Source organism: Sminthopsis crassicaudata, chromosome 6, assembly GCF_048593235.1.
Source record: "Sminthopsis crassicaudata isolate SCR6 chromosome 6, ASM4859323v1, whole genome shotgun sequence".
Classification (NCBI taxonomy): domain Eukaryota; kingdom Metazoa; phylum Chordata; class Mammalia; order Dasyuromorphia; family Dasyuridae; genus Sminthopsis; species Sminthopsis crassicaudata.
Window position 1 is genome coordinate 29,191,504 of NC_133622.1, and position 27,969 is coordinate 29,219,472.

Genomic DNA, 27,969 nt, shown 5'->3' on the forward strand with positions numbered 1-27,969 from the left:
CAACATAGAATTTTCACTCTTTTCATTGTTGTTTGGTTGCATTTAGTTTTCTTTCTCATTTTTTTCCCTTTTTGATTTGATTTTTCTTGTGCAGCATGAAAATTGTATAAATATGTATGCATAAATTGGATTTAACATATATTTCTATCATGTTAACATATATTAGCTTACTTGCTATCTGGGGGAGGTGATGGGAGAAGAAGTGGGGAACAAGGTTTTGCAATGGTCAATGTTGAAGAATTATCCAGGCGTATGTTTTGAAAATAAAAAGCTTTAATTAAAAAAAGTCTTGTGTTGGTCCTCCTTTTGGTTAGCTCCTTGAAAGCAAGGACCACCTTTTGTTCTATTTGTTTCTCCAGTATTTAGCACATTTTCTACACATTTTTTTGGTGGCCCAGTGGTTTAGTTATGTCTGATTCTTTGTCACTCTATTGCACACCAATACTATCCTTGGAGTATTATTATTATTTTTTTATTTTAATAGTTTTTATTTACCAGATATATGCATGGGTAATTTTACAACATTGACAATTGCCAAACCTTTTGTTCTAATTTTTCCCCTCCTTCCCCCCTCCCCCAGATAGCAGGTTGACCCATACATGTTCAATATGTTAAAGTATAAATTAAATACAATATATGTATACATGTCCTTGGAGTGTTATTGTCACACAGCTAATAAGTGTCTGCGATTGGATTTGAACTCAGATATTTCTGACTCCAGACCCAGTGCTCAGTGCACTTAGCCTTGTGTCTGCCTCTGCACATACTCAGCATCTGACGACTGCTTTTTCGTCCACTCATCCATCCATCTATTCATTCATCTATCTTGCTCAGTACTTTTTGTAAGAAGGAATAAAATAATTTGGCTGAAAAAATACATCCCATAAAAACTCAGAGGTATTACTAGTAAGGTAGAGAATATCAAGATTATAACAGAAAGGTTGGAATTTAACAAGATGAAGTGATGGACTAAGTAAGAATAAAAGCAAATTGCTTTTGTTGTTGCATCAGTTTTCAGTCCTGTCTAGTTCTTCCTGATCCATTTGGGTTTTTTGTTAGTTGTTGTTGTTGTTTTTGGCAAAGATATTGGAGTTTCTTGCTATTTTCTTCTCCAACTAATTTTACAGATAAGGAAACTGAGGCAAACAGGATTAAGCTCCAGGATCATAGTTAGTGTTTTTTAACACAAGATTGGAACTCACAATAACTCCAAGCCCAGCAGTCTATCCACTGAACCACCTAGCTACCCTTCCTTTGTATCATAAGTCAAAATATCATCTGCCCAAGGTGACTGGGAGAGATCTAGTTTGGTTGGGAATTCATATAAAAAAGAAGTGTGAGGGTTTAGCATCATGGAAATTCAATGAGTCAGTAGAGAATGTTAAGATTGTAAATGACATTTGATCAAGTGAATGCATATAAAGCATTTTGTAATTATAAGCTCTTGTATTTACTAATATTATTAGTAATACAAATGCAGTTTCCAGGACAATAAACAACAGAAGGAATAACCCCAAGGTATTCTAAACTGATCAGACCTCATCTGTAAATTTGTGTTCAGTTTAGGATAGAGAACCTCAGAGACAGGAGGACCTAAGTTCAAGTCTCAACTCTGAAAAAAACTACATGATCACTTTTGCCCCAGAAAACATGTAGATAAAGTTCCCACATCTCTTACCTCATAGGTCCAGCCCAATCTCATTAAACTAAATAAATAATATGAAGTCAACCATAATATTGTTATGAACATAAAAACACCCAGCAAGTCACAGAAGTAAGCAGGTATAAATATATTTGATTTGTAACAATTTTATATAACAAAAATTATAAATTATCTAAATGTCACCATCTTCTGTAACTAATGCTAATTTGACATTAAACGCTGCTCTAATGTTAGCCCAAAAGAACACCTGCTTACTCTTCTCTTTGGGCCATTCCAAATAAGTTCTCTGTGCCATGAGAGCTTTCAGCTTGTGATACCGGGTAGGGATGCTGCACTGCGGGATGGGTTCCAGTAAGATAAGGAGTAAGTTATCAGAACCTTCATGAAAAAGTTTGTGGTGAGCAAAGTAAAGCTCGTAATGGCACCATTCACTCTGAATGAAGTTGGGGGACAAAATGAAGATAGACTTGTGGCTTTTCTCTATACAGTTTATAATGTTTTCCACAATGCTCTTTCCGGGGACAAAGTTTCTCTCGTGAAGGCAAATCTTGATGTTTTCATGCTCTAGGTTGGGAAGCAGCTCCTGCTTTACCCAGGCAGAGTCCCGTTCACTATAGGAAATAAAAGCATGAAACTGGTACGTTCTTTCGAGTTGGTCCAAGGAGATGTTCCTAGCTCTGCGTCGTGTCTGAGTCCATTGTAATGCCATCCTCAGGTACCACGGCAGGTCATAGTGGATGCACAGAAAAGCTGTAAGAGCCATCAGAACTAATCCAATGAGGAGAACAGTGACGGTGATCAGAACTAAATTACACGAGAAGGGAGACAAGCGAAAGTCTTTTAACTGAGTCCCCTTATAGCTCTCTGGAAAGGCACACTGGTACGAATGTGGCCATCCCCTCACCACGTGGTCCGATAACGTGGCTATATTTTTGCTAAATTCTCTTAGCCTGCAGGTACACATGAATGGGTTGTCTCCTGCTTGTAGTGATTTAATATTCTGGCAGCTGTCGAAGAAATGAGTAGATGGGTGGGAAACTGAATTATATGTGATGACCAACGTGGAAAGCCTTCTAAAAGTACTGCACCCCGGAAGATCAACTAAAGAATTAGAAGCAACATTTAGTTCTTGCAAAGATTCCAGATTGATCATGTCTTTAGGGATGCTCCTGATTTTGTTTCTGTGTAGATCCAGCACTGTGACCCTGGGAGGTAAACATCTGAAGACAGAGTCAGTGAGCTCATTGGAAGACAGATTTAGGACCAATAGACTTTCAGCCCAGTTGCAGGTTTTTTTACCTTCATAACTGATGGAATTCTGGCTTAAATCCAGATGTTTCAGAGACTTCATTTTCTCCGTCATGAGAGAGATTTTGGAAAGGCGTGTAAATTTGTTCTTTTGTAAGATGAGTGTTTGTAAGAGGGTTAAGTTTTCACAATCTTGGAAAAGACTCTCTGTGAAAAGACTGTTAGCAAAGTTCAAATACTGGAATGGGCTTGGCTTAGAAGGGCAAAGCATATGCAACATACGGGTACTTGATAATGTTAACATTTTTATGTTCATATTTGAAAAGAAATAATACAAAACAGTTTGTGAAAATATATAAACTTTGATGGTACAAAGTTCTATTTTTAGTCCTTTCAGTGAAGTTTCATAATAGTTAAATGGTTCAAAATTAATTTTTTCCACCAATGTTAGGTTGTAGATATGAAGATATTCCACGGGTTCCCGCCAAAGAAACTGAAGACTTTCTATCAAGCATTTCCAAGTAGTTTCAATATGGTATAGGGTAAGATTCAGAAATTTTGCATTATTAATTATTTTTGACAAAAAGTCAGTGAAAATTGAACATTTATCATCATCTACATTAATATTAAGTAGTTCAAAATGTCTTAAGTTATACACTGACATATTCAATTGGACAGAAAACGCTCTATTTAGAGGGAGGATAATTCGTAGTGTCTTTGTATTCAAAACTGGAAGATCCTCCAGGGTGCCTTTTTTTCCATGAAATCTTTCTAGATCCAATAGGATGTGACTTAGATTCAAGTGGCCAATTGGTACTAAGTCTGATTTTTGTATTCTTGTAGCACTCAGTCCCAGGAAATCGAGTCGGGACATGTTAGCAAATTCCTCACAGATGGGGAGAGCTTCAAATTCATTGAATGAGATGTCTAAATGTATGAGATTCATGAGATGATGGCAAGAAATCTTCCTTAATTTATTGTGGGATAAATCCAAGTATTCCAAATGCTGGTTGAATCTAAACACATTCATATCAAGATGCTGGATCCTATTATAAGAAAGTTTTAAAACTCTCAGCTTCCGAAGAGGTTTGAAGTCCTCAATCTGAAGTTCAGTTATATTGTTTAGTGACAGATCTAAGATTGTTGTTTTCGATGATAGGCGGCTCAGAACGTGACTGAGAAAGCTGTTTGAATAGTTGCCTATAAAGTCATTTCCCAAAGAGTGCTGGATTCTACTCCCAAGGATCAGCATAAAGATGTGAACAAAATGAGATGTACTGATGATTGGTGACCTGGGATTACCCATAGTGCTGCAGTGGACATCCCAAAGGATCACTGTCATTCTTCAGAGTATCTTAATGCAGGTCCAAATCCTAGAACAAAAGCCACATGACATATTTGTTGAATGAATACTAATTCATAATAATAAATTTCCAGTATGTTACCCCAATCCCACCCAATATAATAATGACTGGTGTTTATTTGGCCGTTTAAAGCCCACAAAGTACCCACAATACACTAACTCATTTGAGTCTCTTAGGAACCTTGCTAGGTAGAGCCCAAAGGTATTGCTATCCCTATTTTGTATATAGAAAAATTGAGGTAGAGATTAAGTAGTTTCAGGAGATAATAGATTTAGTACTGGTAGGGAGTTCAGAGTCAAGTAATCCAACTGGCGCATTTTGTGGGTGAAGAAATTGAGACTCAGAAAGATGATTTGATTAACCCAGGTAGGAAATATCTGATTGGGTACTTGAAACTCTTCCTGATTCTGGGACTATATTTTATTCTCTATGCCATACCACTCCTCTGGTGATTTGTCCATAATTACATATACAAGTGTCAGAGGTACTCAGATGCCTGTTAATTCTATATTTAGTACTCTATATAATGCACTGATTCAATTAATTAACTTATTTTTGATAAGTTATTTAACTTCTCTGTGCCTCAGTTTCTTTATGTATAAATTACAGAAGCAGTATTACATAGAAGAGAGGAAGTTGGTCTTAGAGTCAGGAAGCCTTAGGTATAAATCCTATTTCTCATACTGTTTGTCAGCTTCCTCATCTGTGAAAGAAAATAAAAAGACCAGGGCAGCTAGGTGGCGCAGTGGAGAGAGCACCAGTCCTGAATTCAGAAGGACCCAAGTTCAAATCTGGTCTCAGACACTTAACACTTCCTGGCTGTATGACCCTGGGCAAGTCACTTAACCCCAGACTCAGAAAAATAAATAAATAAATAAATAGACCTGTAGCTCTAACTTTACAATATAGAGTTAACTACTACTTTATCTCAATGAGAGGTAATGTGATAGTAACATGTTAACAAAATACAGTCTGAGCTTGGGCATCCCTTTACAAAGTATGAAGGAGATTCCTAGACAAAATGAAAGGACAGATAGCCGCTAGCTAGCCAAATATTAGTGATACCCAAGGTGGTTTTTAAGAATGGAATCTGTGATTGCTCTCTTGGAGAGGGAGGAACTAAAGGAGGGAGGGAGAACAAAAATTTGGAACTCAAAAATCTCACCAAAATGAATGTTGAATTATTGAGTGTTGAAGTATGGTTACATGTGATTGGAAAAACAAAATACTATTGCAATTTTTTAATGGAATCTGCCACACTTGCCAGTTCAATATAAAGAGCAGCCTGGTGGCCTAGGACCCTCAGAACATATACCAAAAAGCACAGCAGTGTGGGGAGATGAGGAAGAAGTACTTTCTCTCCTCTCTTCCATTTTCTCCCATCTCTAATCTTGCATTGTAGATACTTATCCAAACAGACTAACACATCCAGCATAGAACACAGATTTGTACTCTGTAGGAAAATATAAACAGAGAGAAAAATAATTCAAGTCAAAAAACAGCTTCAAGGAACGTGACCCCTGGCAGCAGAAAAGAGAGTCAACTGTGGATTAAAAAGAGAATTAGCCCGACAGCCTGGGGGTTGAAATGCAGAAAGAAAAACAGAGAGACTCAACTGAGGGACCTTCCCCAAAGAGTTCCTGCATCTGGGATGAAGTAATGTGAAGATAACACTAAAAGAGAAAAGACATTGGGACCCTGAAATATTGGATGTACTAGTTGTCTCGGCTAGTTTTATTCCTGCTTACATGCCTCACTACCACTATCTCCTACATTTGTGTCCAGCCTTTCCATAAGCACTGTGTGTATTTGTGGGCTGTGGGCCCCAGATTTGGGGGAGATATATCATATACCAATTCTCCTTGCTATCCCATCTTAGATTAGTCTTTATTTTGAGCTACTTGTGCTTACTAGCTGACTTTTAGAGGTAGCAGGAGAGTCTCCTGAGCTACATAATTTTAGGAATATAGTCTCAGGATACTCTTTGAATCTTGGAACCATAAAACTGAAGACATCCCCATAGGACTGCAAGGAGAAGCTACTTATGTAAAGTTTCATCAGAGAATAGCTCTTGGAATTAAACAAGATAATGTATATAAAAATATAAAATTCTTTGTGTGCTATAATACTACTTTATTAATAGTCTGAAGAAACACAAACTAGGAAGGTAGCAAACTCAGAGGATATATATATATATATATATATATATATATATATATATATCTGTGAACACATCATTGCAGTGTAGCAAAACACAAGGATGCTCTGTACAGTCTATTCATAAAGATGGAAATATAGAATACATTTTAGAAAGTTTTCCTACTCTTAAAAGACATATGAGAAGGCTCTTTGGCACTATAGAGTCCATTGCTTTCAATTGTTGACATTAAAAAAAAAAGATTCAGCACTTAAAGATAAACTTCAGTTATCCAGAAACTGATTTCTCTGCACCATATAATTATCCAACAATATCAGGTAAGTAAAATATCACTGTAACTATAAATCGGTCTTTTCGCTTATCAAAGCAGACATCAAAAATAACTTTACTAATTATCGTTTTTCTTTTGTACTTGAAAGTAACAAATCCTGAAGGGCAGAGCCAAGGTGATGGATTAAAGTCAGCATCCTGGCTAAGCTCTCTCTACCTTCCCTTTCAAACAACTTTAAAATAACCCTCAAATTAAATTTTGGAGCGATAGAATAGCAGCCGAATCAACATCAGCTTCCAGAACTCAGTCCACAGATAGTAAGGGATGGGAAGAAAGAGGCACAGGGCACTCTGTAGTAACACTGAGTATAACTGACACTGATTGACAGCTTTAATGCTCATGTGTAGTTCTGAGTTCAAAAAGAAACACAAGTGGTCAGTTCTGAGATCAGGTGTCCTAGTTACAGTTCCAGGGCTGAAAGAAGAGCTAACACTTATGGTTGCAGGAGAATAAGGGACCTGGTCACAGTTCTAAGACCAAGAGGAATGATAATGCATGTATACAAAGGACAGGAAGGATTCTATCTGGCTACAGATGAGAGCAACGACCACATCTCCTGCTGCATCACACCACCTTGGAAATATCAAATTTGCTAACTCCCAGAACTAGCTCTGACAACAACACTGTGAAAAAGTCTGAAACTTGGAACAATGCCTCCCCTCTCCCCGGTGAACAGAGCCCAACTTTAACATTAAGTTCAAAGTCAAGAAAATAGGCTAGGAGAATGGGCAAAAAGCAAAAAAAAAAAAAAAAGTTTATCATCAAAACCTATTATTGTGGCAAGGAAGACAAAGCCACAAACTCAGAAGACTACAACAATATGAAAACAACCAAAGCCTTAAAGAAAAATACTAATTGGAGCCAAGTTCAATAAGAATTCCTGGAGGAGTTAAAGAAATGAGTGGTAGAAAAAAAATAGGGAAAAATGAGAGTGATGCGAGATTATAAAAAGAGAATTAATAGCTTAGTAGAAGAGGCACAATAAAATAGTGAACAAAATTGTTGCTAAATTGGCTAAAAGTTACCAAGAGGCCAAAAAGAAAAAAAAAAATCATTGGAGAAAAGAACTCCTTAAAAAGCAGAAAAGAGCAAAAGAAAAGGAAATATAAACATTCACTGAAAAAAAAAACTCCTTAAAAAGCAGGATTTGTAAAATGGAGTGGGGGTATAAAAGCTCAATGAAGAAAATAATCCTTCAAAAACGAGAATTGGTCGAATGGAAACTAATGACTACATGAGACAATAAGAAACAATAGGGCACTAGGTGGCAGCAGTGGATAGAGCACCAGCCTTGAATTCAGGAGGACGGAGTTCAAATGTGGTCTCAGACACTTAACACTTCCTAGCTGTGTGACCCTGGGCAAGTCACTTAACCCCAGCCTCAGAAAAAGAAAAAAAAAAAAGAGAGAGAGAGAGAGACAATAAAACAAAGTCTAAAGAATGAAAAATAGAAGAAAATGTAAAATATCTCATTAAAAAAAAAAAGACCAATCTGGAAAACAGATTAAGGAGAGAGAATTTAAGAATTATCGGGCAACTTGAAAACCATGATATAAACTCATTTTCCTTTCTTTGCTCAGTTGTCTGAAAGGGTCTATGATACTTTATGTCTCCTACAGAGGGTTTCTGGATTCTAACATCTATCAGACTGACCTAAGTATCCCAAGAATCATGGGAAAAGAGTTAACAATGTCATACAAATATATAGTTCAGTTATTGAACAGGAAGGACCTTAGAGTTTCTCTAGCCCAGCACCTTCATTTTACAAAAGAAGAAATTCCTCTCAAGTTTCCCAGGAAGAATAAAGGAAAGGATTGGCTCAAGATCCTGAAACTAACGGCACTGAAGCAGCTAAAGGGTATATGAGGATGAGGATGAGGATGATGGCATGTATATAGTGCTTTAAGGTTTATAAAACACTTTATAAATATTATCTCATTTGTGCCTCACAACAGCGCTGGTGTTAATGTTATACTCATTTGCAGTTGGAGAAATTGAGGCAGAGATTTTCTAGGCTCACACAATTAATAAATATCTCAATCAGGATTTGAGCTCTGGTCTTCCTAACTCCAAGTACAACTCTCTATTCACTAAGCCATGTAGCTATGTGCCTTTTGTGTAACCCTCAGCAAATCACAACTTCTCTATGCCTCAGTTTCTTGCATCTGTAAAATGGAAATAATAGTAGTAGCACCTGTCTCCCAGGATTGTGTTAGAGTCAAATGAGATAATATTTGTAAAGTGCTTTGTAAACCATCAAGCGCTAGCTATAATTAGCAGCAGCTTTAATTATAGTGACTTTAGCATTCAAACCTAGGTCCCCAAGCATCAAAATCAGTTGCCTTTCCCCTACATTTTATTAGCCTTCAGTAGAAAATGACGACAGATAGTTTTGTGACTAGCAACACTAAGCAGAATTGCAACTAGATTTTTTTTTTTTTAATGAGCAACACATGGAGCATAAGTTCCATCCTAGGTCTTCCAAGAATCAAAGTTGAGAATCTTCAAAAAGGAATTGAAAAGGCCCAGGGTGTGACTATGCTGCGTTCTGTTACTAACCAAGAATTGGGCAAGAGAAATTGCATCAAGAATTGCATGATACAAAAGTTTCTGTACAAATAATACTAATGCAAACAAGATTAGAAGGGAAGTAACAAATTGGGAAAATATTTTTAAAAACAAAGGTTCTGACAAAGGTCTCATTTCCAAAATATATAGAGAACTGACCATAATTTATAAGAAACCGAACCATTCTCCAATTGATAAATGGTCAAAGGATATGAACAGACAATTCTCAGAGGAAGAAATTGAAACTATATCCACTCACATGAAAGAGTGTTCCAAATCACTACTGATCAGAGAAATGCAAATTAAGACCACTCTGAGATACCACTACACACCTGTCAGATTGGCTAAGATGACAGGAACAAATAATGACAAATGTTGGAGGGGATGTGGGGAAATTGGGACACTAATACATTGCTGGTGGAGTTGTGAAAGAATCCAGCCATTCTGGAGAGCAATCTGGAATTATGCCCCAAAAGTTATCAAACTGTGCATACCCTTTGACCCAGCAGCGCTACTACTGGGATTATATCCCAAAGAAATACTAAAGAGCGGAAAGAAACATATATGTGCCAAAATGTTTGTGGCAGCTCTTTTTGTTGTAGCTAGAAACTGGAAGATGAATGGATGTCCATCAGTTGGAGAATGGTTGGGTAAATTGTGGTATATGAAGGTTATGGAATATTATTGCTCGGTAAGAAATGACCAGCAGGAGGAATACAGAGAGGCCTGGAGAGACTTAAATCAACTGATGCTGAGTGAAATGAGCAGAACCAGAAGATCACTGTACACTTCAACAACAATACTGTATGAGGATGTATTCTGATGGAAGTGGAAATCTTCAACATAAAGAAGATCCAACTCACTTCCAGTTGATCAATGATGGACAGAGGTAGCTGCACCCAGAGAAGAAACACTGGGAGGGGAATGAAAATTGTTAGCACTAATATCTGTCTGCCCAGGTTGCATGTACCTTCGGATTCTAATGTTTATTGTGCAACAAGAAAATGATATTCACACACATGTATTGTACCTAGACTATATTGTAACACATGTAAAATGTATGGGATTGCCTGTCGTCGGGGGGAGGGAATAGAGGGAGGGGGGGTAATTTGGAAAAATGAATACAAGTGATAATATTATAAAAAAAAAAAAATATATATATATATATATATATATATATATAAAAAGAATTGCATGATACAAGAATGATACATAAGCAAAGGAGGGTGGACTAGGAAGTAACTGATAGAACTGCTCTGATACCTACGTCATGGCAGGAGAACGGGAAGATGTCTCAGCGTGGCCAGTGGACTTATTTCCTCTTTTCCTCCTGCCATGGACATATTGGAGAAGAATGTGGATGAGGGTTGTGAAAGGACAGAGAATGGATAGACAAATAAATGATAGATAAATAAATAGATGATAGATTAAATAGGAAGAGAATTAAATTAAAGAGAAACAGAGAGACAGAGAAAAAGGGAAAGTGGGATGGAGAGAGGGAGAGAGAGAGAGAGAGAGAGAGAGAGAGAAGGAGAGGGAGACTAAAGACCAACAGAGATTCTCCTCATTGGTCTACTACATCAATCATCAAAGCCAGCTGTGATCAAAATGGGAAACTATGGTAAGGTGCTCAGTCGCCTGGCTTACAAATTCTTGCTTCTGTGCTAGCCCAAATTTCAGGGGCCAACCCCCCTCTGATAGGGGACACCAGCTATAACTCATAACTTGTTTTCATTGACAAGTCTACCAGAAACCCTGTAACAACCGGATTTCTTGGTTTTAGACCCTCTGCTCTGCATCCTGATAACAGCTCTATCTTACCTTTTGAATTTTTATTCATTGGGTAACAATAGACAGTTCTCTCCACCTCTGATTTCCATTCTGGAGCATCATGACTATCTCTTCTCGAAGGCTCAAACCTGGGTAGGAGGCTCAGAACACAATCTTGGACTTCTCTAAGGAAAGACGGCATATATCCGCCTAGTACTACCTGATATATCAACCCAAGTGTTCTGTGGCCATATTCAATTGGTTCCTGAAGGCTAAGAAAAAAAATGAGAACATAAACCACAAACACTTTAGCTACAAGGAAAAGGAAGAAAACAAGGAGGAGACAAGGTTAGGGAGGACGACAATAGAAAAAGATTGGAAAGGGGGAAATTTTTAGACCAAAAAAAAGTAGTTAAGCAGAGGCAGATAGCAATAGATATCATGAAAGAAGATATAGAACAAGAAGAAAAGGAGAGACAATAAAAGGAAAAAAAGAAAGGTGATTTTTTTTTAAAAAAAAGACTCCACGATTCATTTACTCATTCAGCAAATATTTACTGAGAAGCACCAACTACATATATACTGTATCAAGTGTAAAGCAGGACAAGACATATACAAGAAGTTTTCCATCTAGTTGAATAGATAAGACAAGAGTAGCATGTGATGAGTGCCATGTGTCTGGATTACGTATCTGCTCTATGAAATCATGCAAGAAAATAGGGTAAAGAAAGAAGACCCCAACAGAGGTGAGAGAAGGCAGGACTAATAAGTTCAAAGGAAAGGATATTTTGGGCTAAAATGAACAAATGGATTGTGGCCCTCTGGTTTTTCTCCCAACTAGATATAAATGCATACCCTCTTCTGTCTCAACACAGTGGAAAAGACTACACCACTGAATTTCCTGAATTCAAGTAACACAGAGACATTAAAGAAGACCTACCTGTCTCCTGCATAATTCTCAGAGCTTCCTTCTTCAACTTTCAGATTTTTGATTTGAAAAACAGATATAAGAGCAATCATTCTCAGCCAGATTTCAAGAAGAGTTTCCTCTGACTGCCCTAAAAAATTAAAAACATGACTGTTCAAATTACAGGAAGTAACAAAATAAGACCTTGAAGGGTTTTCTGCCATCTGTTGAACCTTCAGGGAACAACAACTTATAAGTGAATTTTCCCTACATTTATCTATAAGCAATATTTGTTCCTTACTCAACAGAAGAGGTGTAAAACTAGGGGAGGGCAATCAGAGCTTTCCTCGAGGATGCTAATTTTTTTTTTTTTTTAATGAAAGCTTTTTATTTACAAAGTATATGCATGGGTAATTTTTCCAACATTGACCCTTGCAAAACCTTTTGCTTTAAATTTTCCCCTCTTCCCTCCATCCCCCCTCCTAACTGGCCAGTAGTCTAATACATGTTAAATATGTTGAAATACATGTTAGATCCAATATATGTTTACATATTTATACAGTTATCTTGTTGCATAAGAAAAATCAGATCAAGAAGGAAGAGGAAAAAAAAATTGAAAAAGAAAACATAATACAAGCAAATAACAACAGAGAGAGTGAAAATGCTATGGTGTGGTCCACATTCAGTTCCCATAGTCCTCTCTCTGGATGTAGATAACTCTCTAGTCACTGACCAAGTGGAACTGATTTGAATCATCTCATTGTTGAGAAGATCCACCTCCATCAGAATTGATCATCACATAGTCTTCTTGTTGCCATGTATAATGATCTCCAGGTTCTGCTCTTTTCATTTTGCATCCAGATGTAAGTCTCTCCAGGCCTTTCTGAAATCATCCTGCTGTTGTTTTTTACAGCATTCATATACCATAATTTATTCAGCCATTCTCCAATTGATGGGCACAGGATGCTAAAATTAATGGATACTTATTACACTCGAGCTCTTTTAATAGGTAGACATAACAGAGTTTAGCAGCAAGTAAGCAAGGATAAATTCATTCCAGGGTCATATTCTAACTGGCTTTCTCCCAGTTCTGAGGGAAAGTCTCAGTAACCATCCTGTGGTCTCTGTTTCTCCATCCTGGGGTGATGTCCAAGCCTTCCCGTATGAGGCTTTGTGTTAATAACTCCATGATCTCAGTCTAACTGAATCTGATGGCTTTCAAGATTGTTTTGTGATGGTTGCTCATGACACAAAAATTGTTGGTCCTACTTCTGTTCAAGACTTTGAGATAGCAGCATGTCATTTAAATTCCCTATTCACTGCAGGAATATAATTATAATGTGTTTGTTTCAGAGATCTCACTGGATTAATCAGGGAAAATATATTGGTCTATCTTTCTGCTTAGTTGGCCCAGTTTTCTCCCCTAAAACTCTGTGTTTTCAACTAGTAAGTTAAAACCTATAGGAAAGAATAAGAAAAGGAGGCTCGTGAACTATTTGTGACTTCTTAGACCTAAGGAGAAAATGTAATCTGCTACTCTGAGGAATTGAAGAGAAAAGGAGAGTTTGCCAGCGGTATGCTGATAAAAGTTTAATAACTGGATCTGGAAAGGGGAAGAGGAAATGTATACTTTTACATTTACTCTTTGTTATTTATATTTTCTTCATTTTTTTAAGGCCTGACAGTCAATAAATTAATAAATCAAGCCCAGATTTGTGGTATTTGCTAGTTTTTTAAAATGGTGTTTGCTAATTTTCAAAGTGGAAATACTCTCACTGAAAATTTAACAATCAACTCTATCTGGTTTGAACTAACTGCAGTGTACCTCTCTTTACCATTTCTGGCTGAAATTTCAGGTACCCATTGCACAGTCTGTGGTTCAAAAAAAATATATATATATAAATAACAAAGAATGGATTGCATAATGTGTTAAGTCAATTTCTTTATCTGAAAGCTGTTATTATTAGAAGAAAGAAGCTGGCTTTAGAGTTAAGGGACACGCAACTGAGTCTGGCTTTTGGCCCTTACTTGTGGTGTGGCCTTGAGGGCAACATATCACTTCTCCAGGACTCAGTATTTTTATCAGCAAAAATAAGAAGTTAGGGGAGGTTAAAAGCATCAAACTGGTAGTTGAGTGGGAGCCAGATTAAAGTGCAATTGAGAAATATTTAACACAATAGATTTTAAAAATACCACATAATGTGAATTTGTGGTTTTGTAAGTGAAAACTGAAACGAAATTGTTTCAATTTGAGTTTAAACTCACTGTATGAGGTGGCCTGTACAACTACTTCTAACTCTGAATATAATTTTATGCATCTTGTAAAATTAAAATGAGTAATTTGGATAGAAACTTGTATCAGGCAAAAAAAAAAAAAAAACAAAAACAAAAACAAAAACCCAACCACCATCTCTTCTTTCCTACTAAATAAAAGCAGACCTGAAATGATTACATTTTAAAATTCTTCTCAGAAAGTCAATAACTATATGTGACCCATCACTGGGAAGAACCACAACCTTTCAGAGACAAATTTTCTTTAGGACAACATTCAGCTAAGAAGGATTGGAGAATGGATTTTAAATTCTCTTTATATTAGATAGCCTGGGTGTTCTGGAGTAAAGGATTGGGCTTTTCTTGATTTATTGTCATGGCATTTAATATTTCAGAAAAATTTTGATTTACTGGAACCCTTAATTAACTGGATTTTTTTTTCCTATGCCCTATTTTAGGAAATAGAGACACAGGATAACCAAAGAAGATTGTGTTTTTAAAAAAGTATCTTGCAGGATTTCTTCCAAAGATCTGTGCATATTTATCCTAATTGCCCATCCCTTCAGCATTTACATTTACAGTACTATAAATATACAATACTATAGAATGACCTGGAAGTATTGCAAAATCCTGAATCATCCAAGAAAGGACCAGTACTACAACACCAATACCCTCTGAAAAGGTTTTTTTTCTTTATTTTACTGTCACATTTCTTTATCAGAGATCTGATCATTTTCTTCTGCTGGAAACCTTTGATTGGCTCCAGATTGAGTCCTAAATAAAAGCTTCTTAAACCATGGATCTAATAGAACTGAATGTGGAGGTCATTGGCAACAGTAAAAGGTAGCAGATAGTTTGCCAATATTTAATTATTTATATAAAAATAAACAACCATATCCATCTCATTAGTATGCAAATTTGCCTTCATCTTTAAAAAATGGCAAAATTTACATATATATCAAGGAATTGTTTTAAAAGAAATTTCTTTATGACTTATTATCAGTAAATGCTTGATTTGTCTACATATTTTATATACCTATATATCTAGTGTTGGATAAAAATTTCTTGGGCAGAAAGGGATGGCCAGTGGAAAAAGTTTAAGAAACCCTGTCCTAAATAAATGTTAGATTGTTTAAACTGAGGTTTAAGAAAGATCCTCCACAATTTAGTGACACCTTAATTTTCCAATCTTAGATTATACTCTTTCACTCTATATACTTAATTCCAGACAAACTAAATGCTCAATGTTTTCCCATGCCTTTCTTCACATTATTCCCTACTTCTTAAATATACAACCATTTTCTGCCTTTTGAAATCCTTCCCATCCCTTAAAGTTTGAGTCAAATGTTACCTCCATGAAGTCTTTTATGACTCCCTAGGCTGGTAGGAACTTCTTATGATCTCATGTGTACCATTTATAATTTGGTGTTATAGTAAATTCCACGCATCTTATCTCCCCTAAATAAATTATAGGAACCAGATCCTATTTAGTAGAGCTTTTTTACACAGTAGGCCATGAAAAATGTTTGTCGAATTTGAAATGAATAAAGATCAAAATCAAAAGAAATTTATAGTTTGCCTGAATATTCAATTAACCAAAATTCTGTAAACATTCCAATTACGTTTTTATCACACATAGGACTTTATATTTTGGTTGAGTGATTATTAATGATTATTAAAGATTATAAAATCTTACTAATCAGTATTTTTCCAGTTTTATAGACACAAAATTTTAAGTGATTTGCTGAAGATGACTAAAAAAACACACATAATACCCCGCAGCTGGCTTCATCACTTATGCATTTATTAGGAGGACCAAAGCTCTGCTTCTTCCTCTCATTCATTCTTACTCATAAAAATGTAAGAGGCTTCTCAATTCTCTGCAGGTGGCAGCAGGAAACACAGTTTGGTCTTTTTAGCTGCTCTCATAGTGTATCAGGACTGACTTAAGAGAGACGAGCATCTGAGGGTAAAGGAAACTCATTTAAGAAAGTAGTATGTATTTTAACTTTTTGAGATTTCTTGGGACATTGGACTTTTCTTAAAAAGAAAAAGAAAAATTAATCTAAAGAAGGGACATTTTTGTATACTTTAGAAACTCATTACAAACTAATTCTCCTATAAAGGAATAAGGGTAATATTTTTGTGGTAGGCTGATGCAGCAAATTAGATCATCACATAAATAGCAGACATAAAGTACAGGCAATAAAAAAAGCATTTTGATAAAATAGTGTAATTCTGAATTAAATGAGATTTTTGCCATCTGAAGGCATGGCAAGGTAAAAATATGGATGGAAATAAAAGTATCTTTTGATGGCTTTTATTCTTTAGCATCTTTCCAAATAGATTATTTTCCTCTGATAATATCATGGATGCTAGAAAGATAGAATCAAATTTGGGTAGAAATAGCAATATACACAATCTGAGGCTGTTGCATATTGTGGAAAGAGGAGAAACACCATACCTGGAATGGTGGTGGTAGGGAGGCAGGGAAACATTATATATTTTATCATATATTGGTTCTTTCAGAAGTATAGCCTAGAACCACTGATCCTAAATCTTATAGATCCAGGTAGGGAGAAATGACTAAGCTCAAGTTTGTCCTTTCATCTCTAAGAGGATGAAGTAGCTCTCTCCCAAAGACAAAAGGGTGAGTCATTTTTATTCAAACTCCTTTTCTGATTAAAAGGAGCGAATTTAGAGTTGGCAATAAATTTGAGAGGATTTAAAATCCTCCACCAAAAACAAACAACAAAACCTCATTCTAAGTTATGCTTTTGCAGTAGCCATCCTGAAAAAATAACAAATACGAAGTCTTTTATAGACAACAGGTGTGACCACAAAATGCTCAACTTTCAAATTGTCACATACCAAAATCAATTAAATTAGGACGTTTATCAAGTGCAAGGCACTCAGATCACAATGACAAAAAACTTAACTGTTCCATGACCTTGAAAAGTTTATATTTTCTTTTTTTTTTTGATAATTTTTTTTATTTTCAAAACATATACAAGGATACTTTTTTAACATTAACTTTGCAAAACCTTGTGTTCCAATTCCCCCCTCCCCCTTCTCCCTATCCCCTCCTCTACATGGCAAGTAATCCAATCTATGTTAACCATGGTAAAAATGTACATCCAATATAGGCATCCATATTTATACAATTAACTTTATGCACAAGTTAATCAGATCAAAAAGGAAAAAAAATGAGAAATAAAATAAAATTCAAGCAAACAACCACCAAAGAAGTGCAATGTTGTGATCCACACTCAGTTCCCACAATGCTCCCTCTGGGTGTAGATGGCTCTCTTTATCACAAAGCCATTGGAACTGGCCAGAATCATCTCTGTTGAGAAGAGCCACATCCATCAGAATAGATTGTTGTTTAATCTTGCTGTTGTCATGTATAATGATCTCCTGGAACATTAGTTCCTACAGGAACTTACAAGTCTGGAGGAGTTTATATTTTCAAAAAAACAATCCTTTGCTTTAGAACGTTACACCTGGCTCATAATTCTTTATCTGGGCCAGATTAGAACTTCCCCCTAAGCATAAGCAGCATTTAGCAAAAAACCTTGTTCTTATTACTTTTCTGCAACAGTATTGGTTGACGTTAGGCCAGATTTCGGTGGGGGATTGTCCCTCCAGAGCAGGAAAGCTCTATTTTAGTCTCTGGTGGGACAATCCCCAGTCAAAATCAGGCCTGATAACCAAATGGAGTATTTCCCAACCTCAAATTGCCTGCAGTATTTGTATCTAGCTGGGCATTTAAATTTATTAGTTACACGAGGAAAGGAAGAAGCAAACCCAGAGAAAAGCTGCCAGAAAAAGAGAAGAGTGATAGAGCCTAGGAGACAAATTTTCCCACTCGGACGTGATAAAGAACCCTGAGCTGGGAATGCCGAAGGTTCGGTTCTCGTCCTGATGCTGTGCCTTTAGCAGCTGGTTGGACCTCATTCAAGTTCATCTCCGTGGGCCTTCATTTCCTTACCTACAAATGAACTGACAGTTCGCCCGGATCCTTTCCGGCTCTCACTTTTTGATTCTAGGAATGATCCCTTTAAAAAAGGACTTCTTCGGTCCGAACGGATTCTTGCGGGGGTCACGTTTCTGGGGGACCCCCAGAGAGGGCAAAGAGGAGGAGTTCCTCGCTCCACATTCCAGGGTCCTAGCAAACCCTGGGGCGCAGAGCAGCCAAAGAGAAAGTAGAGGGCTTTAGGGCAGTGGACAGCGGCCTGGGAAGGGCCGGAACCCCGGGCCTGGGGGGTCCCCCCCCCCGGCTCTTTAATGACCCCTCCCTAGGGCACGATTGGCGTTTCGGGCCCGCGGCCGCCGGGAGGCGGGGCCGGCTGCCCGGTCCAGACCCGGGCCGCCCTGCCCCCGCCCCCGGCCCGCCCCCTCCGGGTCCTCCCAGCCGCTCCCGGGCCCTGCCGACGTGGCGGGGCGGGGAAGGGCCAGGGGGCGCTCGGGGGACCAGCTCTGCGCTCGAGCGGTAAGGAGCCCAAGCTCCCTTTTCTTTTCTTTCTTGCTTTTCTTTCTCTTGCCCCCGGCGAGGAGGCCCCTGGGGCGCGCTTCCCCACGCCCGGAGGCTCTGGAGCTTGGCCGGAGGCTGGCACGGCCCCGGGCACCGGGGCTGCGACAGCTGGAGGGCCGGCGCGGGGGGTGTGGGCAGAGGCTCCGGCGCGGAACCGGCTCCGGGCGCGCAGCCTTGCCATTTGTTACTCGCAGGTGCCATGGGCACGGCAGCCGGGGGGCGCCAGGGAACGCGGGCGAGATCGGGGGTGCCCCCGCAGCGTGGAGACTCCCACTCTCCGGGGAGGCTCATTCCGATCGGCCCAACGAAGGGGAGGCTGGGGCAAAGGGGATGGCCGAGGCGGGTTCCGGCAGTGAGCCGGGGTGTGTAGGTGCCTGACCCAGCCAGACGCGCAGCCCGGACCTCCCTCGCCCCTAGCCTGCCATGCCCATCTCGGGCCTCGCCATTCCCGGCCTCTCTGTTGGGGCAGAGTTTAGCAAAGTTTCCCTGCAGGTGACTGGGCAGGTGAGGGTAGAGCCCAGACACTGATTGCGGGAGGAAAGCCTTCGGGCAGGAGGGAAAGTTCCGGGAAAGTGTCGCTCCGGGGACAAAGCTGGGGCTTTGTCTGCTTTTATCTGCTTTCTCGGCTCGTGGCCGTTGTCTCTGGCAGAGCGAACTTTGCTAGCTGGCCCTCCCCTGCATCATCCCAGAGCCGGCACAGCCAGCAGTCGTTCCCCGGCATCATCCCTGAGTAGACTCTCCTAGCAGTCATTCCCCTGCCTCTCCCCAGAGGGGTCACTTGTGGCTGTCACTCCCCTGCATCCTGCATCATCCCAGAGCCAACACCTGGAGCAGTCATTCCCCTGCCTCTCCTCAGAGGGGTCACTGGTAGCAGTCACTCCCCTGCCTCATCCCTGAGTGGACTCTCCTAAGCAGTCACTCCCCTGTCTCCCCAGAGTGGACACTTGTAGCAGTCACTCTAGCACAGGGGTCCTCACACTGTTTAAATAGGGGGCCAGTTCACTTGTCCCTCAGACAAGTCCGGAAGACTGGACTATAGTAAAAACAAAAGCTCACCCTCTGTCTCCGGCCCTCAGCCCATGTGCCATAACCTGGCGGGCGCATAAACCTTCTCAGTGGGCCGCATCTGGCCCGAGGGCCGTAGTTTGAGAACCCCTGCAGCATCTTCCCATCAAATCAGCTCTGGGATTTGCCCAGTATTTCTGGATGTCTTAGAGCAAGGCTCTCTTTGGAGCAATTTATCCAAAGTCCCTTTTTCTGGAAAGTCCCTCTCTCCCGGGAGTCTTGGCCAGGGCCTTCTTGCTGCCTGCTCCCAACCTACTCCTTCCCTAGAATATTGGGAGCTGCTGAGGGTTTTCCACAGAGAATCTTCTTCCTGGATTCCCTTGCTGCCCCCTCCCCCAACAGGAAATTCCCTGTCAGATGCTGAGGAAGGGAAAAAAAATGTGCGTATATTCACATAAGTCTGTTTGGGATATTGTGCCAGTCTTAGGCAAAAATTGTGCACTAGACAAACTTAGTTTTCAAAAATGTGTCTCCTTTGGGCATCATAGGATCATCGATTCATGACTGGAGTCCTTTTTAGAGATTATAACATCCAACCATGTCATTTTGTACAGACGGGGAAACTGAGGCCCTAGAGATCACAAAAGGTAGTAAGTGGCAAAATGAGAAATGTGAATCTAAGTCGTCCCACTCCAAATCTAGCACACTCCGTTGTATCCCCCGTTTATCATCTCTCCTTATCCTTCAGTGCCTCATCCACTCTGTGCTCTCAATCATCTTTCTTCTATTAATACCTGCTCTTTGGGAAAGTTCTGATCCATTTATTCCTTCCAGTGCAGGGATTCTTAACCTGGGGTCTGTAGATTTAAAACAAATTATAACTATTTCAATATAATTAATCTCTTTTGATATCTATGCATTTTGAAAGGTTTAAGAAAGGTTCCATAGGCTTCTCCAGGTGCCAAAAAGTTACAATGACACACAACAATTAAGAACCCTCCAGCAAGGGATATATTTTAAGGCAAGGTAATGAATTTCTAATGGTACAATTTCATGTATCAAGGAACAAACGATAGAGTTACTATTTCAAAAGTGTGGTAGTGACGGATACTTTCTTGTTTACCTTTTTATAAGGCTGCCCTGGTATCTTTTGTTGCTTTTTTACAGTTGTTGTCATCTGAAATTTTAATTGTGATTCTTCTGAAAGTGCCAGTATTTTAAAAAATCTAATTAATGTAGCCTTAAAAAGTGTGTGTGTGTGTGTGTGTGTGTGTGTGTGTGTGTGTGTGTGTGTGTTACATTTGTCCCCAGAAGGGATAAAAAACAGGTTGAGAGGTTAGTATCAGTTGCCCAGAACTGGCACTTTCTTACATGTGGGAAGTATACATGTAGCTGGCACAAAGAAAGAAGGGATCAGGTAGCTTCCTCCCTTTTCTTACCTCTCTTCAGGTTCCACTATAATGAGCTGCTTGCTGTAGCAAATTCGGTTTTACAATCAGGAATTTCATGATAAAAATTGGAGGAGTACTAGTTAATACTAGTTAATGCCCCAAAGGGTGATTCTTGGTACCAGCTTATATGAAATGAATATAAAAGATTTAGTCTTTTTTATTTCATCTATCATATAGGAATCTCCCAGAGTAGAAATGGGGCGATTCTGTAAATTACAGTCTTAGAGAATTAGTAGACCCCTGAGAATTTATTTATTTATGTGATTACAACTAGTGTCAGAAGACTTGAACGTGGATGTTCTTGACACTAAAACTGCCTCTCTATCCACTGTGCAATACTGTGTCTCTACAATTTCTTATCTAAATTCAATCAAAAAAGTATTTATTAAATGCCTTTATTATTTATTAATAATTATTTGTCAACAATTATAATAATTATACATAAAATAATAATAAAAGATGATCATATATTATTATTTATTAAGTGTGTTCCAGTCACTGTTCTAGGCACGAGGGATACAAAGTCAAAAATGAAACAATTCTTTGCTGATTCTGATTTGAGAGAAACTATATAATATATCTATATATATATATATATATATATATATATATATATATATATATATATATATATATATATAATATACAATAAATAAAGTAAATAAAGGACTGGAACTGAACCTGAGATTTCACTATGCAGAGACCTCCTAGATCAGTCAGCTTCCTTCACCTTCATAGGCTATATATTATAGATAAGGTCCCTGCCTATGGAGGTGAAGGAAGTTGCCTGAAGAATTGATAGGTTAAGTGACTAGTCTGGAGTTATACAATGATCATATTCCAAATGCAAGATTTGGACCCAGGTATCCTAGTTCCAAAGTTGGATCTATGTTCCTGACAATATGGCTGCCCTTCGTGCAAAGGGCATGAAGGGAAGGGAGAAACACATTCTCTTAGGAGAATCAGGAAAGGTCTAATATAGATGATTATCCTTGAGCCGAAGTTTGAAGGAACAAACTCTTTGTTATTCTGAGCCAGACTACTCAGTCGGGCAGATTTTATTTGCTCTTGCAGGTTAGACTAAATAATCACATAGCTCATCATTTGAGGAAGCAATGTTCCCAGCTATAAACTGTCAAGTCCTCAATTCCATTGTCAACCCCTTTAGAATTCCCATCAATAGCCATTTCGAATATCATAGAAAAAGAGATTTTAAGATTCAGTCTGAGGTTCCCAGAGTATCTGCAATTATTTTTCTGCCTTTGGAGAAAACACATCTAATACCTTCATATGCTGAAAGGGTCAGCTCCAAGTTCATATTCCTCATATGTGAGTGTTCCTACGCTGGCCAACTTGTCAATCGATATCAATCCAAGTAACACTGGTTTAGCACAAATTAAAATTTCCTACACTAGCACAGGAAAAAGAAGGAACAGTCTACTCCTCTTAAATTTTTATGTACCTCAGAAGTATTTGCCCTTTTAGTGCCAAATTTCCACATAGCATTCTCTTTCCCTAGATCTGTGTTGTCGTGGGGACTTTGTACATTGAAGTAAAAAAGAGAGCTGATGAAAATTGTTGAGATTCTTTTTTTTTATTCCCTGAGGCAATTGGGGTTAAGTGACTTGCCCAGGGTCACATAGCTAGGATGTGTTAAGTGTCTAAGGCCACATTTGAACTCCGGTCCTCCTGACTTCAGGGCTGGTGCTCTATCCACTACACCAACCAGCTGCCCTTCTTTCCAAACATCTTTTTAAAAAACTCAAATCAAAATAAAATTAAATTGAAAAACAAATCAAATTTCAAAGGGGCAGATCAGGATGAGATATTTTCTCAGCTTAAGCCAAATTAGAAGGCCAGCAAAAGAAGTATATGTGGATGGACAAAGTAGCAGCTTTGGGAATTCCCAACCCAGAGAAGTAAAGAGCTAGACAAATGGTCAGAAAGAGATGGCAGGGTCCTTTTGCTGGCACTGGGTGCGGCTGACACTGGTTGGCAGCTCTATTACCTCTATCCAGTTCTGTGTCCCACTTCCAGGGCAGAGAGGATCATTTGTGATCAATCACAAAGGAATAGAGTCTTACTTTCAAGGAAGAAAGGAGAGCTGGCACTTGTGGCTGCCAGGGAGCAGGGCATCTGGTCAGTTCTAGGACCAAAAAGGAGAACTAGCACTCGTAGTTGTAGGGGAGCTGGGGCCCTTCCTGGGTAAAGACCAAAGTGCTGACCAGAAGAGTAGTGACCGTCTCTCACTATGTCACACTACCTTACAGACCCCTAGAACTAGTGCTTAAAACAGTAGCACAAACAAGCCGGAAGCTTAGGACAGTGATTTCCCATCCCAAGATGAGCAGAGCCCAAATTTAACAAAAAGTTCAAAGTCAAGAAACTAGAATGGAAAAAGAAGCAATGGGGGTGGGCGAGGTAGAGAAGAAATTGTTCATAAAAAGCTATTGTGGTGGCAAGGAAAACAAGACAGAAACTTAGAAGAAAATAATGTGGAAACAGTTACAACCAAAGGACCGAGCTAGGATTGCAGCCAAGAATCACCTACTCAGCAAAACTGACCAAAATCCTTCAGGGGAAAAGAGGATATTTCATGAAATAGAGAACTTATTATGGATGACAAGAAGAATTGAATAGAAAATTTGACATTCAAATACAAGACCCAAGAGAAAGTATTGAGGGAAAAAATGGTAAACAGGAAAGAGAAATCATTAGGGACTCAATACAGCCAAACTATTCACATTCCCACTGGAGAAGATGATTCATGTAACTCCTGAAAGACTATCATTAGTAGTACAGTTAAAAGGAGTTTATATAGACAGAAGCCATAGGGGTGAGTTGATTATGTTGGGATGTTCTCCAAAAAAAAAAAAATGAAGGGAGGCAGAAAGAGAGACACATTGGAAGAAGGGGGAGAGGAAAGGTAGAATGGGGAAATTTTTCTCACATAAAAGTGGTACACAAGGAAGAGCTTTTAGAGCAGAGGGGAGATGAGAGGTAGCAAATAATGTTTGATCTTCTGCTCATCATAATTGTTTCAAAGAGGGAAATATATATATATATATACATAAATATTTGCACACTCATATATATATATATATAACATATATGTGTGTGTGTATATATAGATATACACACATAAAAACATATAGGTAGATATAGGTATATACTCTCAGTTGTATACAGAAATCTAAACCAATGGAAAAAAGGGGGGAGGGGATAAGAGAAAGAAGAGGGATAATTTTCAAAAGAGTATAGATTAAGGGAGTTAGCCAAATAAATTTTTGAGGACAAAAAGGAAAAAAAGAGAGAAAGAAGAAGAAAAAAAGAGAGAAGAATGGGATAGAGAGAAATGGTTAATAATACTAACTGAATGTGAATGGGGTAAACTCATGAAACGGAAGCAATTCAACAATAAATTGTTTTCAGATTTGAAATAGACTTGGAAACAAATATACAAAATTAAAAATTTTGAATAGAATGTAATATGCTTCAGCTGAATATTTTTTTTAAAAATCAGGAATATCAATCATGATCTCAGTCAAAGCAAAAGCAAAAATAGACCCAGTTAAAAGAAATAATCAGGGAAATTAAATTTTGCTAAAAATACATAGATAACATGGCAGAACAAAACATTTCTCTAGAAAGGCCTCATTTCTCAAGTATCTAAAAAATTGAGTCAAAACTATAAAAATGAATCATTCCCCAAATGATAATTGCTCAAAAAATTATGGACAGTTAGTTTTCCAAAGAAGAAATTAAAGCTATCTCTAGTCATAGCAAATAGCAAAGACAAAGACAACTCTAAGGACCATTTCATATCTATCAGGAAGGACAAATGCTAGAGGAGATAAGGGAAAACTGGGACACTGATGAATTGTCGTTGGAATAGTGAAGTGATCTAACCATTCTGGAGAACTATGCCCAAAGAAATATATAACTGATTTTTTGACCCAGTAATATCGCCACTGGGTCTGCATCCCAGAGAGATTGAAGAAAAAGAAAAGGACTTATCTGTACAAAGATATTTATAGCATATTTTGTGGTAGCAAAGAATTGAAAATTGAGGGGATGCTCATCATTTGGGGCATGGCTGAACAAGTTGTAGCATATGATTGTGCTATATGAACTGGTTAGGAGGTGGTTTCAGAAAAAACATGGCAAGATCTATATGAAATGATGCAGTGAAGTGAGAAGGATTGGTCACAGCAATGTGTTTTTGCTCAACTGTGAAAGGCTTGGCTCCTCTGATCAATACAAGGATTTAAGACAATTCCAAAGGATTCATAAGAGAGAGACCTGATGAACTCTGAGTACCAATTGAATTATAATTTTTATTTTTTTTTTTTTGCTGTATGGCTAATATGGAAATATGTTTTGCATAATGTCATATGTATAATTGATATTATATTGTTTCCCTTTTCAGTGGATGAGGATGGATATAGTGAAAAGAGGGAATTTGAAACTTAAAATTTAAAAAGAAAAAAATGCTTAAAATAAATAAATAATGATTTTAAAAAAAGAAAGTGGAATAGGAAAACAGTATAGGAACCTCCCATTTCAGTTCACACATAAACCTTAAAACTGAAGCTTCGTAAACTATGGATTAGAACCTCATATGGAGCCATATAACTGAATGTGGAGGTTGTGACATTATGATTATCAGTAAATATTTGATTTATATACTTATTTTATATACCTATAGACCCAGAGGCACACAAAAATTTCTCAGGTGAAAAAAGGTCCCAAGTGAAAAAAGTTTAAGAAGCCCTGCTTTAAACAACATAAAAATGGATCCTTGTAGATAGTAGACATTCAATAATTACTTGTTGATTTAGTCTCCAAACTCATCTGCACTGTAATCATATCGATATTGCTTCTGTGGGATTAGTGGCTTCTCCATGATTAGGGGAGCCTTCTAGAAAGGGCTGCATTGCTTGCCTGATATGTTGGAGAGGATGTTGCTGTTTAGCAATTGGTTGGACTGGGTAGCCCTTGGGATCCTGCTCAGTTCTCAGATTCTATGATTCTGTATCTGTTATCATTGCCACTGACCATATGCCGTACTTGCCACAATTCAGTTACTTCATGTCATCCCCTTTTGGAGAAACCTCCAATCAGAGCAGGACCAAGGTATTTGTGTGTCTTACACAAATTTTATTACACCATTGTATACACAGTGGTTTTGACTTCCCATTGTAATATGAAGCTTAACATCGACTCTTCCCTCCAAAAAAAATTGGCAGGTGTACCTTAAGAAGAGAATTTTATGAATTAAAAAAAAATGTGGATTGGTAAAATCTAAGAGTTTGTTTTCCTCCTCTGCCTCCCTCATTCCCTTCTCACCTTTGTCGTCATCCAACCAAATCTCAGGCTACAAACAGGAGAACAGTTTGGGGGACTGATGGAATAAGTTTACGTCACAGGAAATATGTGATTATCTTAAACTATTTCAAAGCTTAATAGAAGTTACTTTTTGTCATTATGTTTAGTTTTTATCTATGATGATTCTTTTACTTATTAGTGCAAATAATATTTTCCTTAATTGAATATGTTCGAGCTTTATAACTAAATGGAGTTTTCAAGTACATTTTCTTTGACAGCACATAGAGAGCCATGAATGTTATAAGACAGTTAAAGTATACAGAACAAAAATATTGAAAGTTAGCATGGTGTAGGGATATGGCTTTGGCCTTGGTGTAAGAAAGACTTGTTTTCAAATTCTGCCTCAGATAGTTATCAGCTAACACCTGGGAAGAGTCCCCTATCCACTCTACGGGTCAGTTTCCTTATTTATAAATTGAGATGATTGGGCCTGATGGCATCCAAGGTATCTTTGAACTCTAACCTCATGATCCAGTGTAGAAAAACATTTGATATTTCCAAGTTTCATTTCTGGGTATACATGTCTGCAGATCTCCATTGAAAAGCTTTGCAATCAGATTCATTAATATGATTTTTTTTAATCTATATGTTGTGCAGAAATAAAAATGTCTGAAGACACAAGTAACACTATAGCACCAGAAGAAAAAACTGAAATAACCACAATGCCTGATACAGATTCTTTACTTGGTGATGCTGCGACACATCATGAAACGACTGACATTTTGAATGAATCTCTACCAATGGGACTGAAAGAAGAAGAAGATAAAAGCATCAAAGTAGAAGAGGAAGAGGTAGTTGGTACCTATGGTAATCCATTGACAGAAGACATAGCTGCAAAGGACCCTCCTTCTAATGGGGAAGTGACAGAAGATGTACTCGTTGAATGCATTGAGTCTGTAAGTCTTGAGCCAGATCCTGCATCTGAAGTGTTGAATGAGCAAAGCAACCAAGTAAGTGGAATTTATATAATTCAACTTCAGTTTTTTCCAGGGTGTTCTTCACACTCTGCTAGTAGCAACTAGCATCCCTCTTCCCAAAAAAGAAGTAGCATGCTATCCCTGCTTTCAAAGGATTGACCTTTTTTTTTTTTTTTGAAAACAATACACTGGGAGAATAACATCTCTGAATATTATAGTATTTCTTCTCCTGTCCAAGGGCTTTTTACAAGTGGTTAGAAAAAGAGTAAATAAAATAATATATTTGCATATTATAATCAAATCTGCAGAACCTCTTTCCAGTCCACAAAAGACCAATTTGACCATAGCACTGATCAATCAACAAGCATTTATTACACTCTAGGTACTATACTGA

The 27,969-nt window shown here is 38.1% G+C and overlaps 2 protein-coding genes across 4 annotated transcripts in view; one reads left to right on the forward strand and one right to left on the reverse strand.

The window, feature by feature from the left end:
• Positions 1–1,775: 1,775 nt before the first annotated feature.
• Positions 1,776–18,610, reverse strand: TLR6 (toll like receptor 6). Of its 3 annotated transcripts, XM_074272645.1 has the most exons (4): positions 18,272–18,610; positions 12,043–12,160; positions 11,154–11,374; positions 1,776–4,284 (listed from the first exon to the last, which is right to left on the reverse strand). In XM_074272645.1, exon 4 carries the CDS (start codon positions 4,251–4,253, stop codon positions 1,836–1,838), a length of 2,418 nt encoding a protein of 805 aa, XP_074128746.1. In that variant the 5' UTR covers positions 4,254–4,284; positions 11,154–11,374; positions 12,043–12,160; positions 18,272–18,610; the 3' UTR covers positions 1,776–1,835. The 3 variants fall into 3 exon arrangements, with proteins under 3 accessions (XP_074128746.1, XP_074128745.1, XP_074128747.1); XM_074272644.1 differs by lacking the exon at positions 11,154–11,374; XM_074272646.1 differs by lacking the exons at positions 11,154–11,374; positions 12,043–12,160; positions 18,272–18,610 and adding an exon at positions 5,441–5,507.
• Positions 18,611–18,659: 49 nt separating this feature from the next.
• FAM114A1 (family with sequence similarity 114 member A1) overlaps positions 18,660–27,969 on the forward strand; it is a 64,185-nt gene continuing 54,875 nt past the window's right edge. Inside the window, exons 1-2 of the mRNA XM_074275579.1 lie at positions 18,660–18,772; positions 27,256–27,608. Of these exons, the coding sequence (XP_074131680.1) occupies positions 27,264–27,608 (345 nt within the window). The 5' untranslated portion in view covers positions 18,660–18,772; positions 27,256–27,263. The remainder of the gene's footprint in view (positions 18,773–27,255; positions 27,609–27,969) is intronic.